This window comes from Amblyomma maculatum, chromosome 4, assembly GCF_055883805.1.
Source record: "Amblyomma maculatum isolate TAMU_Amacu chromosome 4, ASM5588380v1, whole genome shotgun sequence".
Taxonomy (NCBI): Eukaryota; Metazoa; Arthropoda; class Arachnida; order Ixodida; family Ixodidae; genus Amblyomma; species Amblyomma maculatum.
The window spans coordinates 10,130,636-10,148,292 of record NC_139347.1 but is presented as its reverse complement, the minus strand read 5'-3'; the positions used below and the strand labels follow the sequence as shown (position 1 = coordinate 10,148,292).

At 42.7% G+C, this 17,657-nt stretch overlaps 1 protein-coding gene across 1 annotated transcript in view; it reads right to left on the bottom strand.

Moving 5' to 3' along the window:
* Positions 1–6,975: 6,975 nt before the first annotated feature.
* Positions 6,976–17,657, bottom strand: part of pic (DNA damage-binding protein pic) — a 118,236-nt gene continuing 107,554 nt past the window's right edge. Inside the window, exons 21-22 of the mRNA XM_084600723.1 lie at positions 16,175–16,298; positions 6,976–9,179 (exon numbers count right to left, since the gene is read on the bottom strand). Coding sequence (XP_084456849.1) covers positions 9,096–9,179; positions 16,175–16,298 — 208 coding nt within the window. The 3' untranslated portion in view covers positions 6,976–9,095. The remainder of the gene's footprint in view (positions 9,180–16,174; positions 16,299–17,657) is intronic.

Below are 17,657 nucleotides of genomic sequence, written 5' to 3'. Positions count from 1 at the left end.
GGGTGAAGGGTGTTAAAGGTACGTTACTAGTAACGTTGGTTAAAGGAAGAGGGAAAGCTCAACCATAGAGTAATATATATAAATATATATATATATATATATATATATATATATATATATATATATATATATATATATATATATATATATATATATATATATGTTACTCTATGGCTCAACGATGGCTAAACGGGCTCAACCATGATTACATGGCTCACATGAACGTGAAGCGTCAAGCCAAACCGTTGCTTCAAGTAAGGGTGAAATGTGCCGCCACCTAACCTCTCTTGAGCGAAAATCCGACGTCGGCAATATAAAAAATTGGCTGTGTCTTAGCTTGGTTAAGCATGGTAATTGCGAAGCACTTGTGGTGATGCTCTGGTTATGCTTATGCTAGTATGGCTATGGTGATACTCTTGGCTGTGCTATGTTTCTGCTATGTTTGGCATGGGTAAACACGCACAGACAAGAATGACGACACACACATGTTACTCGTTTTCATCTTTTATTCAAATACTCTTCGGTGATCTGTGAAGAAATTTTGACACTTGGTTTGCACATCACTCACTTGCTTCTGCCGCTGATTCTGCTGCCGAAGACGCTGAGCGTTTTTTTCGCCTGCAGGCTGCATCTTGAGCTCGTCGCTTGGAAAGCCGTTCTTCTCGTTCTTCTGTCTCCGTAGCTCGCTGATGCTTTCTCTTTGCAACCTGCCGAAGCGTCTGGAGGCGGCATCTCATGGGCTTGACGAGAAGAGCGGGAGTCAGGCCGCGGCCGTGGCCACTCTATGGCCGTGGCTATGCGCCGCGCAAGGCGACGGCGTGAGATGGGGCCCCATTTTTACACAGATGGTATGACGTCACGCAGCGAGGTCACGCGAAAGGTCAAGCGTGGCTATGCGGCCGCGGCATGGCACGGGCTGAGGTGGTAGCTAAAGTATTATTGCTTTGCAATACTACTCTTCTTTCTTTTTCTCTCCTTTCTCCTTTAAACTCCTCATTCCCGTTCCCCAGTGCAGGGTAGCAAACCGCGGAAGCTTTCCTGGTTAACCTCTCTGCCTTCTCTCTCTTTCTGTCTCTTTGCAATAAAACTCCGCGCCGTGCCCTCTTTGCCACGACCAACCCTTCTTTAATTCCCACTCCCCGCGTGGTGCAACGGCGGTTATTCCCTCAATAGAGGAGACAGTTGAAAGCACCACGTTACCCCCTTTCTACCATCCCCAACCAGAACATCAATCCTCCTCCTCCTCCGCGCCGTGCGCGTTGTGCCACGGCGCTTGTATAGTGCCTAGAATATAATATAGCGCTTGATCTGGCACCCATGCCTGGCCACGGTCGGTCTCGAGGGAGAGCGCGCGCTCACAAGCTCTCCCTCGAGACCGGCCGTGGCCTGGCACAGCCTTCGCGCCCGCTACACATCTTGTGGTAGTGAACTCTTTTACTGCGCCCCAAAACAAGGGACCAGTCAAAGGACCGGTTGCGCTGGAGAAAGGAGGTCGGCGCGGGATGCGGGATCCCTTGGGATGGCGCGGCCTTCACCGCGAGCCCCACCCCTCTACACGTCCCATCTCCTCATCCCCCGGACACCAAGAGTGCCGCCGCGACAGGCCGGCATAACCCGTGTCCGGTACCCCCACAAAACTTAGAAGAAGATAAGGCAGCGTTGGTCTGCTAGCTGGCTCGGAAGTATATGTACGCAGGAGAGACTCCCACGTCTCTGGGGTGTTGCAGTGTGTACAAGCTCCACGCCATGTGTATGAGAGTGGCCGGAGTTGAGCAGTGTTTACACATGGGGGCTATCTGTTCCGGAAAGTGGGGTGTGGGAAGCTGCCAGTTTGTAGTTTGCGCGGCCTCGCGTCAGATCGCGGTGAGCGGGAGGATATGTGTATCTTTGGAGTCGGTAGTGCTGGAGTATGTCCGGAGCTCCGGAGTATGTCCGTGTAGCAGGGTGGCTTATTATACTCTCGGCTCGGCAGCTGAGATCTCGAGCGAGAGTGTGCGCGGCGTTTCCGCTGAGCGACTCGTGGGCTGACATCCAGACATACGCTACCCGTGATTTTTTGCTCACAACGTTAATTTTGCTTGCGCTTATTGGCAGAGGATGACAGGTGCTAATGGTGGTAAAGTGAGTTATAATTTTAAAACTGGCAGGTGACAAGGCTGTTTCACACATACACGATTATAATATTTTTTTTTTATTAAGAATTGTATACACCGATTATGGTTATCATCAGCAAACACTGGCTTTCCATTCAGAGCAGGTTGATACCTTTAAACGCTTTTTTTAAAATGTTTAATTATTTCAAATAGTATATATTTCATCAATTGCACACTATTTTAATTAGCATCATCAAGCATTGGCTTTTCATTCCGAGCATTTTGACACATTTGAACCCCCCTTTCACAATTTTTGTTCATTTCTGCAATTCAGTTAATTGATTATAAAAACAATGATTTCATTAACTCATCACCACCTATCACATATCAATGAATCGTCAATCACTAAAACCAGAAATTACCATGATAAATTTTTTTTACGCAGCCCGATTATTTCTGACATACAGTGCCAACTATATGCAGACAGCTTCGCAAGTCCGAACGAGATTTGTAAGCTATTGCAGAAAAAAATTTTTTTTCCTTCATGGTCGTCGGTTTGTGTGACACGAAGAGATCACATGGCCAGTCAAGTTGGCAGCCTCTGCTAATAACTCCCGCTTTACCTCTGAGGTAGGGTAGACATACAAGCTGCCCCTAGGCCATGCAGTCTCGCCCATAACGGCCTGTTTAAAGTGGGGCTTTATACAACTGCAGGTTCAATGTATGGTAATAATGCAGTAAAATCTCACTGAAGAAATTCCACTTTGTACGTTTTTCGGCCAGTTAAGATATACTGCACACCGAGATCTGAGCATGTAGCTAATTAAGTGATGAAACTGCAACTTGTTTCAGCAAGTTTCAGAAAATTAAGCTTGAGTCTGGATATTGAGAAACAAAATGTCCAGCGCACAATAACAGGTTTTGGATTGCTGCAATAAAAGCAAATTCTGTGCCAAGGATATGTTTCGTCGCAACCTTTTGAAGCCAGTTTTTGATACATTCTCGAAGTTATAATTTGAAATGTCTGTGTGAACACTATCAACAAAACTTCACTGCATATAAAGAAAATAATTCTGATCCAATATGTATCTAATAAATTTTTTATTTAACCAGATATCTATTTCACGCATGTTCTTATAATGGTGCTGGAGTGTTCGATTTTTGGCCCACAGTACCTATATACTGGTCATAATTTTAAGCTAATTTTTCCCCGGAAAATAATTATGCTTATGCATTACTAAAAGCGAATAGCGACTGCAGTGATAGTTGTAATGGAAAAGCTAATTTTTAGGCTTCCCACATCCTTTTTACCACACTTTCATGCCATGCCACCTGTTCAGTTAGGTATATAGCTTGGGTCATCGAATCATTTTTGTGTGAAACCTTATTTCACCCAGTCCTTGTGCACCCTGATGAAGCATTTCTTAAAAATCGTGTGAAACCCAATTTCCACTTGAGAATGCACCTTGCTGAATTCATGCCCAACAGTAAAATACTTCGTTGCAAGCAGGCTTGGATCTCAAGTCAATCCTATCTATATGAGGGCAAGTCAGCCCTCATATATATATCTCAGGTAATTTGTTGATACCAAATGCATGCCTATTTTAGACGTACTAGAGGCAGGCACAGCTCAATTTTAAGAATGAAGGCTGCAGTTTCATCTTTGTCCCAGTGCTTTGCACTACACCTCTAGTACCTGGTGGCCTAGTTGCTCCATTTGTAACAAATAGACTATAAATAAAAAGATCTGAAAGATCGCACAACAGAAATGAACATTTACAAGTTCCTCGCAACCAGGAAGCAGGAAGACAGTGGCAACAGTCAAACTCTATTGCACGCAGATATTGCATCACTCAAGCAAAAAGAACTTTGACCAGATTCAGGAGCACCTGCCATTGTCTCGCCACAAGAATTTCAAGATGTTTGGCCAAGGAATCAGAGGTCAAAGGAAAATCCCAGCCTACAGTTTGATCTCTTATGTCGGCACCATGAGATATAAATGGAAGCCACACAGTGGAATCAGCACGGTCAGTCATCTGACTGACTTTGTGCAGATATACTGCAAAGCAGCAAAAGGGAGAAGCCAGAGATTTCAGATGAAGTACTTGAAAGAAGTAAACGAGAAGGGCGAAGAAAAAATGAAATGTATTGCACCAGGTCAAAAGAGGATGTTAGCATTTACGAGTCCCTGCACATAAAAGGAGTGCTGAAAATCAACACACGGTTCTATTACTACCCTTCCAGTGCAAGAAAGAAGCAGGCCATAAGACTTTGACAGAGTGAATGCACCAAGCAGCTACAATGTACATGGTGGCTGCGACCAGCAAAAAGATGTTATTGCTATGGACTATGCAAAATATGCACAAAAAATGAAGAATGATGTGTGTCAAGTTGAGAATGTTTAGGTACTTTTCACAGTGTTGTTCATTTTTATTAATGCGGACGTCAGTATGTAGGACAAACGGGTCGCTGCCTTAATGACCGTGAGCATAATCAATGTCATCAATAGAAACGAACAAGACGGTGAACTTGTCAAACATTGCAACACGTGTACAAACTATAGGCCATTACTCGACAAGTGTGTTTTAGTTGGCAAAAGTAAGTACCAGCACACCCATGAAATTATTGAAGCGGAAAAGATAGCCAGATTAGAAAATGGTTGTGTAAGCACTCCTTCCAACTCTAAAAAAAAATTGCCTACCTACAATACTGGCGATTAAACATGCTTTTGGTCGGCACGGCAATGATTCATGCATAAATTGTTGTGCATTTGTTTTCAGTAAAGTTGTTGGAGTGCTGTGTGTGTGTACAAGCTCTTCGCCCCTTGTCTTTTGCGCTATTGCTCCAAAGTGTTTGAAAGTTCTTGAGCCAAACTGAGGTGGAACACTATGGAGAAGATATAAGAAAGCTTCAAAAGCATTTCAAGCTTTAAATTCATCTGAGCACAATACATACCTTGCAATGCATGTTGAAGATCTCAAATTCTTCTGTAAAGTTTTTGGAAACTGGCAACCATGTATCAAGTGTTTTTAATCAAGCTTCACAGATTTGTTCTGGTAATTTACAATACATATATATGTGATTGTAATAAGTTTAGTACATATGCTAAATGGCAATGGTAATGACTTTTTTTTTTTTTTGCTAGGTTGTTCAAAACTTCAGATTGTGGTACTTCAACTGCAGTTCGATAGGCTTTTACAGTCCAGCCCACTTATAACAGCCGCAGATATAACGAACGCTCGCTTAGTACAAACAAAGGCGGTGCTACCGTCAAAATATATATTGGGGCAATGGCACAGTGTCTCACATAGAATGAACTGTTGTGGCCTTAACACTCGGTTAGAGCGAACCCAAAGCTGTCGGGCCCCCGTAGGTGACCAAGCCGGCGGTGTTTGGCGCGGTTTCGCTTGACTGCGAACCCGCGGCAGGCGAATTTCGCGCACTTTGTGTTCCCCTGACACGACGCAAACACAGAGCGCACAAAGCGTCCCCCAGCGCTCCTTTGCGGGTAAAATAAAGTAAAAAAAGAAAAAGTGCGCGTTGAAAAATGAAAATGAAAAAGCGTGCGCGGTGACGAAAGAGAAAAAGGCACCACCTGCGTTGCTGTGATGCATCCATGTGATCTGCGTCGGCCAATCGGGAAAGTCACGCGCCTGCTCTACCAACTCAAACCGGTTCTCCATTTGTTGCTCCGTTGCTACCCCGCGCTGAGGGCATTGCGCCGTCGATTCTTTCTGTGCGATGGCACTGCGTTGACATCGTTGCCGCATCCGTGGCTTTCCCAGATAGGGGAGTTAAAGGCTGCCTCAACACGCGAGCACAAGGACTTGACTTGCGCCTGGTGCGATGGAGGACTGTACGTCGACCTCTTCAGGTGCTAAAAGGAAAGCTGTCGAAATCGCAACGAAGATGGCCATTGTTAATGAACTTGCTCAAGGTGCAAAAAACTGCGAACTGGTCAAGAAGTACGGACTGTCGAAATCGACCATTTCAACCATTGCTAAGGGCAAGGAAAAGATTCTTGGTGCTACCGTGAATGCTGACCTGACGACTAGAAAGCGCCTTTGGAAGGCGACCTACGCGGACGTTGAGGACGCACTGCTGAAGTGGTTCGCTGACGCCCAGTCTCGCAACGTTCCGATCAGTGGACCGCTGATGCTCTCCAAGGCTAAAGACTTCACCTTCCTCTTGGACTTTCCTGATTTCAGCCCAGGCAATGGATGGCTCCACCAAAGGCTCGCCACGGAATTGTTTTCAAGGTGGTCGTCGGCGAGGCCGCGTCTGTGAACAACGAGAACGTCGATGCGTGGCTTTCCACAACCTCCCAACAATCACGAGCTATGCTCCACGGGACGTTTACAATGCCGACGAGACTGCGTTGTTTTATCAGATGTTGCCATCTAAAACGCATGCCTTGAAAGGCGAAAAGTGCGCAGGAGGGAAGAACAGCAGGATGCTGCTCTATCGCCGGTTGCTGTGAACGCTTCAACCGCGATCGGTTACATCGCGTCGCTTAAGGAACTCGTGTGCAGCAGAGGCCTTGGCGATGAACATATTACCGCGCTGGAAAAATTAGAAACGGCAGTGATGCGATCAGCTTTGAAGAAGCAGACATGCATCACGGATTTTTTTCAAAAATAAAGTTAACTTTCGTCTCGCTCTTTTTGCCCGTATTATAGGTGGTCCACTTACTACGAACTTTGGATACGACGAACAAATGCTGCGTGACGATCAAGTTCGTTATAAGCGGGCTGGACTGTACATCAGCCTAGTTTACTGCTTTTGTGACTCGGGTCAATGCAACAACAGGGAAAAAAAAACCGCTCTTTCAACATATAAACCTTTATTTTGTAACTCTCCACAATTTCAGGCAAGCTCAAGGAAAAAAAAAAATATATATAGCACTAGCATGGGAAAGAACAGTAAGAAAACAAAATCTGTACAAATGCTCTTGTTTACAAATTGGGTAATTACAGCCTAGTGTTCAAACACACACATGAACATGGCAGGCGCACTTGTAACTATGCCCTCAAAAACAATCCTATTTCAGCTTATGCTGCATGGGACCAACATGCCATGCAACATCACTGACACACATTTCCATCTAAGACAAAGCTAAACAGGTGCCAGTTAAATTACCCTCATTTCAGACAGCATGAAATACATGTGAAAACAGAAACACACATGAAACAAGCAAAAAAGACTGTGGGATAAACAAACACATACATTATATTAAAAAAAAAAAAAAAAAAAACTGCTGCCAAAATGCTGCCAATTTAAAAGATACTGCTCAATTTGTTCATGGCATTCAGGGCAGTATCATGAAGTGTGCTTGGAAGAAATGTATTTGAGAAATTGAACAGTAGACTTTTCATGCTGGCCATACAAGCATCTTACAAGATTTTTAATGAATGAGGTGCTCATTAATTACACTTACATTGTTCAAATTAACCTAATTTATCACACTGACAACAAAAAAATGCAAGCTTGCAAGGAAGATTGAGGTCAGGAGTGAAGTCACATCCTTAACTGGACTAGCAACTTGCTTCAATGCCACATGACGGGTGCAGACAGGATGTCCTCCAGAAACACGAAATAAACACTAATAACTCTCAATGGGCTTTGCTGAAGAAATTACTTATGTTTGACATTAGCCAAGTACGTTTTCAGAGATAAGTTGAAAGGTAAATAATCCGCTAATCCGAAGGGCGACTCTAGATATAAAAAGAAAACTAATCAAGATATCCCAGCATTACCAGTTGAGACTTTTCATTCCTTGTTCAGAATTCAGTTCTCAACAACAACAAACAGGTCACACTCTGAAGATGGGGCTCATTTATTTGTTTACCAGTGTCAGAACAGTTAAATATCATAGCATTTAATTAAAAAAATAACAGTCATTATGAATATTTTTCTCGCTACACAGTTTAATTCACACATTGAAATTAATCTTGTGATGAGGCAGATGCTTATATGCACAATATTCCTGTCTAGTAAAATTCCAAAACTCACAAATTTCGGTGCAAGAAACAGTATTTAAAAGACAATATGTCAGCTAAGAACGAGCAAATAGCATCATGCTTTTGTGTCAATCACATGATTAGACAAAAAAAAAAAAAAAAAAAGAGCCATGCAGGTAATACAGTAGGCTGGAATTTCGATGGTGCAGAGTGAGACATCAAAACATCCACAATGCTCAGAGTTCAATCAAACCTTAAGTGTGCCAATCTGCCGGCCCTAAAGTGTCAAAGAATGAATGTGTCAGACGAGTTCATGTCAATCTAAGGTTCAGCTGCAGGCGGTCCACACAGTAGCACTTTTTGCAGGTGGAAGTTCACAGACGATCACATTCAAAGGTCCTGCCAAATTTTACGCTCTAAGTGCCTTCACTTTCTTTGAGTGCACTGGAAGTGCAGACGGGAGCCTAGTACACACAACCAGATTCCACAGGGACAAATGTAGTGTAGCAGTAGTCATGGTTTATGCAATAAAGGCAATGTCAAAACAAAGTGGCCATGATGGTTCCTTTCCTCTGCTATTTATGACATAATTGCTGTGACATAGCTTCACCATCGATCTTACTTTATGACACCACATACTTTCTTCTTCGAAGCGCACATGGCAGAGTGTGCCTGTGTGGATGCTTCTTCTGGAAGCGACACCTGGTTTGCTTTCAAGCGTTGTCACTAATGCTGAGCACTTGCAATCTAATGTGCACAGCTGCTTTGAGAACAAATTAGATGACGAATTCCAACTCCATCACTTCAAAGTCTCCTAAAGCCACCTATTGAACTGTGCGCTGAAATAAAAGTGGATCCTTCAAAGAAAACAGGCGAGAGCAACAACAGTCAGGGAAAAGTGAAAAAGGCATAAGCTTGTGGTGGCAGATGTGTGCTTCAAGAACAATGAGTAGTGATGGCAGAAAAAAACTTCGCTGGATAGTGATTGTATATGATGGCAGTTCATGGGAAAACCCAACAAAACACACACGCACAACCACTCTCAATGAATGCGACTCAGTTCTTCAATGATCTTGATGAGGTCGTCCACGGTGGCATCTTTCTTCATGCCACTGCCATCATCCATCTGAGGGGAGGAAAAGAGATAAAAGTTTGAAAATGAAACTAGCAAAATGCAGCACAAATATAGTGCTACAAACACACCACAAGTCTGTCTACATGCCTAGTCCCAAATGCCGACTTTTCCGGGGTCACTGCAGGAGTGTGCTTTCCTCCCTTCAGGATAACGTCACCTTCCATTCACTTCTTTTCAAACCACAAACACCCAATTTGTGAAGGCTGCTTACAGCCAAGCAGCGCTCACATTCCCAGACAATTTTCTCACTGAAATGGGTCTCAAGTGGCCTATGCCAACTCTGCACAAACTCAAGAACGAGGTTAAAGCTCTGCATACTAATTTTACAGCTGTGGATGCAATCCTTTTGCGGAGGACAGTACTATTCTCTTTCAATACAAATCCCAACATACCTAATTGAACAATGAAGAATTAGTACGTACAGTTTCAACCTTCTGTACAGTGCTTCCTTTACGGACATTCCAAGGCCTCAAATGTAAGGCCGCAAATCTGCCGAATCCAATTCGCAATTCACTATCTGAATCATCCTCGCAGGTTTTTAAGGCGACAGCAATAAAGGCTCTGTTCTGCACAAAATCCAGCATTGTGTGAAAATAATTATGGGCATGGCTCCGGCAGGTGGCAGTTGGCACGTGACATAGCCGAGCACTGATTCTTCGATGGTTTGTGCGACATAATGGGACCACATTATATCACAAAGTTTGGAGCAGCTGCCAACTCTGGTTGTTTGTTTCAGGTGGGAGAGTGGATAGGAATCGACCTTCCAAGGGCTCTTGGATGTCAAGTCGGGCACTATACTGCATGCAATTATCTTGTCTTGGTTAAAGTGGGGCTTGATATTTATGTCAAATGGTCGGCTATGACTGGTATCTGTATAATGCGGTTAACTTAGGACTGTACACTAATTAGAATGTGTAAAATATTACAGGCATAAATTAAGAAATTGGTAATTAAATGAGCAGAGACCTACATGTAAGTGAATGAGAAACCACAAGTGCAGCCACAGATGGGAGCGATTAGCACTATTGTGTCATACCCTTAAAAGCGGAGCTTAAGCGTCTCCGTAATTTTTGTTCATTTAAACATTCTGAAAAAAAAAAAAAAAAAAAAAAAAATTCACAGATGATCAATGAGATCTACGCGGCCTATATGCGAGAGCGCTAGCTTTATACAGTTTGCGCCATGCAAAACACTCTTGCATCGTGACATGTGTGAGTGCTCTGTTGTGAAAGTTGTGAAAGAACGGTTGTCAGCGCGGGGAATGCTCGGACTACCGCCCCCGCTCTTTCGGACATTCGGGTGGTCTAATTTATGACCTCCTGGCTCCTTCGAGGAGGACACCGCTCGACGTTCCTGGAAAGTCCCGCTCAACGCAGGAGCCTCGAGTGCGGAGAAAAGAGGGGTCTTCGGGGCGAGGACGCAGGGAGCAGGGACAACAAGGAAGACGAAGGTGACAGTTGGACTCAATGGCAACCAGTCGCTAAACGAACTTTGTGTTAAACAGACGCGTTGGAAAGTGCTTCCTTTTTCATTACCCAGTAAATTCAGTTCATTCGTTTGCTTTTCTTTCTTAACGACAACATATTAACGAAACGATTAGACATAACATGCTCAAACACATCTGTGTCACGCTCATGAAAGTACAAGAACTCATCCGCGCCCCACTGCATTGTCTACGGGCGCAGTAACAGCCAAAAGAACCAGCTGGATTCCTGAGCACTATGTGCAACAAGCACGGCGTATGTAGAGAGCTCAACCACTGTGGAGCGTTTAGCTTACATCATGTTCCAACTATGACTTGCCTCAAAAATGAATGTCTGCAGTATAAAGAAATAATTTCAAGCGAAGCAGGAATGCACAAGTATGTAATGTGCTTGAAATGTTCAACTTAACAGAGTGGCCATCGCGCAAGTTTACCATTCAGTGAAATAATTATGGAACATGTAGGCATGCTTGCAGCATTTTGGCAAGCAAGCACTGATCAAGCAATATCAATTTTGCTTCTCGTGTACAAAAGAAAGATTAAACAAGCTTGCAGCTAAAGCTTTTCTTTGCTGTATTTGCATACTAGCGGCACTGATTTGTGTTGTAGCATTGAAATAGTGTGGCAAATGGTACTATGACCCATTGAAACGAACGAGTTTGGTCGAGTGGGGCGACCCACCGTGAACCCATTTTAGTCATTGGAATCACCCAGCTTGCATCTGTGGTTTTCGAAAAATTGAATCTTCTGAGTGGATACCGCTTCGCCAAAATTCCTCTAACTTTTCCCTTCTCGAGTTTTGTAAGTCGTAGTCACACAAGCATGTTCATAATTCATGACTCCAAACATCTGGCAGTCTAGGAGGGTTTGAGATAACAGCTTGACAAAACCACATCAGTCTGCTATATACATATATGGGTGTGTTCCGATAAGAACTGTAATTGAGGTCCCATGACCATATTTTGCTTTCAATGAAACTTTTATATGTGGTGGGCAAATGTTTCCACACAAAGGAATGGGCTTTAGTTTTTCAAGATACGGTGTAGTTTTCTCGGGGAAAAAAAAAAAAAAAAAAAAAAAAAAGAAAGAATAGTATATTACTACAGGTAGAAAACGCCGTTTTTGCCATTTCAAAAAGTTGCAAGTTTGGAGACCTGCTGCCAGCATACTAAAATTTTGTCATCTATTTTTTTATTTGCCCACTAAATCTATGCAACCATTAGTTTTATGAGAATTATTAAAAACATGTTTTGTTGCTGCAGTTGATTTAGTAAAAAATCACAAACATTGCTCCACAAGCAACAAACTACAAAAAAGCCCATTTTAAATCTTAAATATGGGCATGATGCATCATGCTCTTAGCATTAAGTCTTTTTCCGTTTACTATTCAGATAACTTTCTTGGAGCTCTAGACTGCTAGGTGTGTCCTCCACAATGCATCAAATTTGCCCAAGATTCAAAAACATCAAGAAAAGCGCAACTTTGATTTCAATTAAAAAAGATATATATAAAAGCCCCTCTGAAGAATCCTCATTACCTCAGATATATTATGGCCTGAAAAAGTGTTGCATTATATTGTTTAAAATTGTAAAAATAGGTATAAAACTGAGGACCAGTTTTGAAAATTGACAATTTTCAGCCCTACATTCTAGCACGACTTAATAAAGTGTTGCAGCTGAAACACTTATCCATATTAATCAGGACTAGTTCTCATATTTCTGCAAAAATTGGAAGCTCTAGACTTGTTTGTTCTTTCTCCACATTATTTTGAAATCGTCCAAAAATTCTAAATTATCAAAAAAATGGACAATTTTGACTCAAATTTAAAATACTATTGCATCTTCTATATTTATCGAATTCTCCTAAAAACAATCCTAACTACTTCATAAGCATCCGGTACTAAAATGCATTGCACTGTGTAAGCTAAAAATATCCAAAACAAACATAAAACTGAATGCATGATGTCATTTTAGAGAAGTGCTTATGTCTTCCCCTTAAGAAGTAGGCGTCAAAAGTTTAGTGTGGGTGGCAGATTGCACGAGTTGGTTGTTCATGATGAAGACTATTGCGCTCGGAAATATGGACAACACAAAGAAGAGTACACATGCGCCAACTTTCTTATGAATGTTTATTAATTGCATGTACATCTTTTTATACAAAGTAAGTGCATCAGAAGGCATCCTATCGCACTGCCATTAACAAAAACAGGACACATCTAATAAAAGAGATCATGGAGGCAAGACAGATAAAGAGCCTAGAAAGCAAATGTGTGAGCATGCCTTCTGTATCTCTTTCAAGGAAAGAATTGCTGTTTCTTGAAGGCACAAACAAAAACTAGTATCTGTGGCATTAGTGACTGCAGTGCGATAGGACTGCAAAATGCCTTCTGATGCACTCACCTTGTATAAAAAGATGTACAGCCTCGTCCACTTCTAGCTGTAACACGCTCACCGCCTTCAAAGCGCTGTTGCGTTCGAACCGGCCACACAATAAAGCTAAGTGGCAGGCCATGTGAAGCAGCACATCCGGGTCCCTGTGTGCGTGCATCGATTTGCATCGATATGTGGCTGTTTCGTTCGTAATGTTGATTTGAAAGCAGTGTCTGTGTTATAGCTAGAAGTGGACGGCCCTGTACGTGCATGTAATAGGTGGTTTCGCTCAGTGTTGGCTCGCCATTTTTCTGGGCTACATAGCCAAGTTGACAAGAATGCTCATCATCTCGGCTCATTCGTGCTGCTGCTATAAAGAAATATAAAATCCCACCTAAACTCTAATGTTGCAAAGTGTTTTGCTTATGATTGTAATTACGTGCACAATAAAAAAATGGTCTTCAAGAATAGAGAATTTTTTCTTATAAAAGAGAAAGGAAATACTAATATAACTAAGAACTGGACTGAGAGCACAACACTTCGAAAAAAAAAAAAAAAAAAAAAAGAAGAAGAAGACAGGATAGAGAAAGAGTTCAATCTTCACTTGTATTCCCCCATGAAATTGCCAGAAATAGTGAATTTATTCCACTTTAAGCAATCATTAGCACTGCCAACAAGCAGAAAATGACTTTACTAGCATTGAGAAGGCTTTGGATATTGCATAAGTTAAACTGTAACTAAATTCAGCAAATACTAAAACTTCTGGCGCCTTACGCCTTAGGGAGAAGACATAAGCACTTCTACAGAATGACAACATGCATTCAGTTGTATATTTATTTTTATACCTTTAGTTTACATCGTGCAATACCTCTTAGTACCTGATGTTTATAAAATACTTAGGATTGCTTTTAGGAGAATTCAATAAATATCAAAGATGCAGTAGTTTTTTAAATTTGAGTCAAAGTTGTCCATTTTTTTGGTAATTTTGAATTTTGGCCAATTTACTAATTCAAACACAAAAACAAAACATATTTTTAATAACTCTCATAAAAGTAAAAGTAGCATAGATTTAGTGGGTAAAAAAGAATTGACGACAAAATTTTAGTACACTAGCAGCAGGTCTGTAAACTTTCAACCTTTTGAAATGGCAAAAACAGCGTTTTCCACCTGTAGTAATACACAAATTTTTTCCGAGAAAGCTCCACCGTATCTTGCAAAACTAAAGCCCATTTCTTTGAGTCAAGACATTTGCCCACCACATATAGATTTCATTGAAAACAAAACAAGGTCATGGGACCTCGATTACCGTTCTTTTCTGAACACATCCATATACTATATATATATATTGTCGTACTACAGTCAATGCATTAGTGGACAATATAATATATATATATATCGACATGGTTTGCTTGTGACTAATGGGCCAGAGTTGAATTCAATAATTGAGAATTCTTCATTCTACCCTGAAGGACTGTCCACCCTCCGAAACTGTTAGAATAAAATAGATAATCGGGAAAGTTGTGTGACATCCTGTTCTCTCTCTCTCTCACACACGCACGCACGCACACGCGCAACGCGCACACACACACACACACGCACGCACGCACGCACGCACGCACGCACGCACGCACGCACGCACACACACACACACACACACACACACACACACACACACACACACACACACACACAGGTACTACTGCATCATCATGTGACGGGCAGGTGTACAGACGATCGGTTTTGAGGAATGCTGGCTGCCTTACTCAAGCCTGCCTGGCCTGGATCAAAGTCGTTCATTGCAAATTATGCCGATAAAGCGTCATGATGCATTTTGCAGTGTGCCAGTGTGCTCTTTGCAGTGTGCAGATGAAGCTATGTGATGTTAAGAAGATAGTGAGAGACCGGAAAGCGTGGCGTGACATGGTCCATAGGGTCACGAAGAGTCTGACACAACTGAACGCCTGAACTGAACTGAGTGTGCTCTTTGTGTCGGTCACCTCCCGTGGCAGTCCGCAAGCTGTGCTCTTCTCCATGTCCAATAGATGGCGTTAAGGAGCTTTCAATCTGTCAGCACCTAATTTTTCTCTCTGCTCGGGTCGATAGATTATGTCATTGCCAATGTAAAGAAATGATGGCGGTATCGATGGCCATTTGTGAATCATTTACTATAGCTTTTCAATTAGTGTGGCGGTCTTTATTAGCAGATGTAACTCTCACACACAACTACAACTGCTTCCAACACAGGGAGGTACCCCTCCACGCACATCTCACACCTTCAAATGAGTGCCAGCACAGCAGTGCGCCTTTGAAAAATCACCGCCCTGCCATATAACATGGCAGCCACCACTGCCAAAGGCATGTTCCTAATTTGCAATATGGGGGTTCAATCACTACCATGCTGCATGCTCGTGATGAGAGGCAGCATGCTATAGGTAAATTCTTTTGAAACTGCAAAGCTTCAAAAGGTCGCCATCAATGCTGACACCAACAGACATTTTTCTACAACATGGATGTAAAAACACTCCCACGTTAACTTATAAGTAGTATGATATGACGACATCATGTAAGGGCTACCATACATACAAAAGCGAGATAAGCTATGAGGTGAGGGGTGCTGTAGTGGACGATCCCAAATAACTTCCGACCACTTGGGGTTCTTTAACGCGCACTGGCATCTCAAAACAAGTAGGTGCCTTGCATTTCATCTCATTGAAACCTTCAAATGAAACCCTCATAAAACTCTGAGTAGACAAATGTTTATGGTGCTCCATGCTATGGCACATTTAATGTTTAACATCAAGAAAGAGCTGATTTTCCACATACTAGAAATGTACTTGAATTTCATCTATGCATTTGCATGCTTGAGGGTTTACAAGGCCCTTGTGACAAACACTTTGCACACCTTTAATTTGTTCTCCTGACCGGAAGAAGTTTTTCCAAGACATTGCCATGCACATACTTTCAAGATCTGCATTCTCAATACTTTGCCTGTCCGAACCTGTGTACGTCTGAACAAAGCTGCTAGCAAACTGAGTTTGGTTTAAGTTACAAGCAAATGGACAGCTGAAGCCACCATTCCAGATGCAAGGAAACTTTTTTTGCCACTGCAGCTATATGAAACGTGGCACACTGACCTGAATTCCCTGAACAACCTCCTGCATCTTGTCCCTGCTGAGATCGAGGAAGCTCTCAATGAGGTCACCGTCTATAAACCCTACTGCCTGCTCAGTCTTCCTCTCCGTCGAGAACGAGCGCCAGGTGCACAGGAGGTAGTCAAGGATCTACACTATGATCACATAAAGGGACACATCCCTTGTCAATGCTGACAAATATTTCCCAAAGCACATTCTCTTGTGAGACAAATGCCCAGGCTCTGAGCAGCATTATGGTATGAATAAGCATGCCTCAATATGCCAACCAAGCTGATAGCTCCTGGTACACGTAAACTGGACAAGCCAACCCAAGGCCACTAAACGGTCATTTCATGTTTTGGTTTGGTTCAATCATTAACAAGCCAGTTCAACAAAAGGCCATACTAAATCATTAGTGTGCTGTGAATGACAGAAAAAAGAAATGAAGATTAATCTGTACTATAACAGGACAAAGAGTGCACTACGCACAATTAACTACAGTCGCCGACCGTTTTTTCAGGACTCAGTGGGACCTGGAAAATGGCCTGAATGACAGAACAGTCCGAAAAATCTGTAAACTTGAAAAAAAAAAGAGAAGAGGAAAACCCAGTTTTCTGTGAAAAATCAGCTTTACAAACCATCAACTTCACTGCTCCCCATGTTTCGTTTATATTATTATGTCAATTACGCTGCGGCGCGCTGTGTTATGCATGTGCAAGAGGGACGATTGCCCTTGTAAAAAAGGAGAACGAAGTGGTGGCGCATAGACTCGCTTGGGGACAAGATTTGCTGAGACTGCTTGAGACTGTACGTAGCTTACATGAATCCCCGAATACTCTGTAAATATTAAACCCATTTCCCCTGTAACAACTTGGTGGAGGTGTGGGGTCGTGGCCGAGTGGTTTGGGCGCCCGTCTCGGCTGCGGGAGGTGGTCAGTTCGAAACCCGCTGCCGGACAACTACCGGTACAATTGGGTACAAGCGTCCCCCGGCCCGGCGTCTGGCTCTTTCAGGGGTGTGCGTTTGAAAGAGGCTCTGCTTACCCTGCTGTGCTCCTTTGAGGGCTTAAAGTTTCAAACAACTAATGGCCTGCAAAGGCCGGGCTGACAGAAAAAAAGGCCACATAATGGGCTTTTGCCGCACAAGGCGGACTTATTGTTGTCCGATGGCAGAACTGATCACTGGCACATCGGAGCAACTATTTGAGACCATTTCCCCCGTAACAATATGTCTACTACAGTGAAGCTTTACTTGAACGAAGTTCAAGGGACCTTAGGAAAAAGTTTGTTTAAATGAAAGTTCGTTGAACTGAAATAAATGTGTGGAAGATTGTTTCCATTAGCTCCAAGAAACGTAGGTTGTACAAATCTTATCTGAGCTCATTTGCAAGTGAAGAATGCGTAACCTTTTGCAGTACTTTTGAAAGGACTGCAGTGGTCATGAACTCAATCACTGTGTGCAAGCTCCCAAGAACCTTTCCCATCAC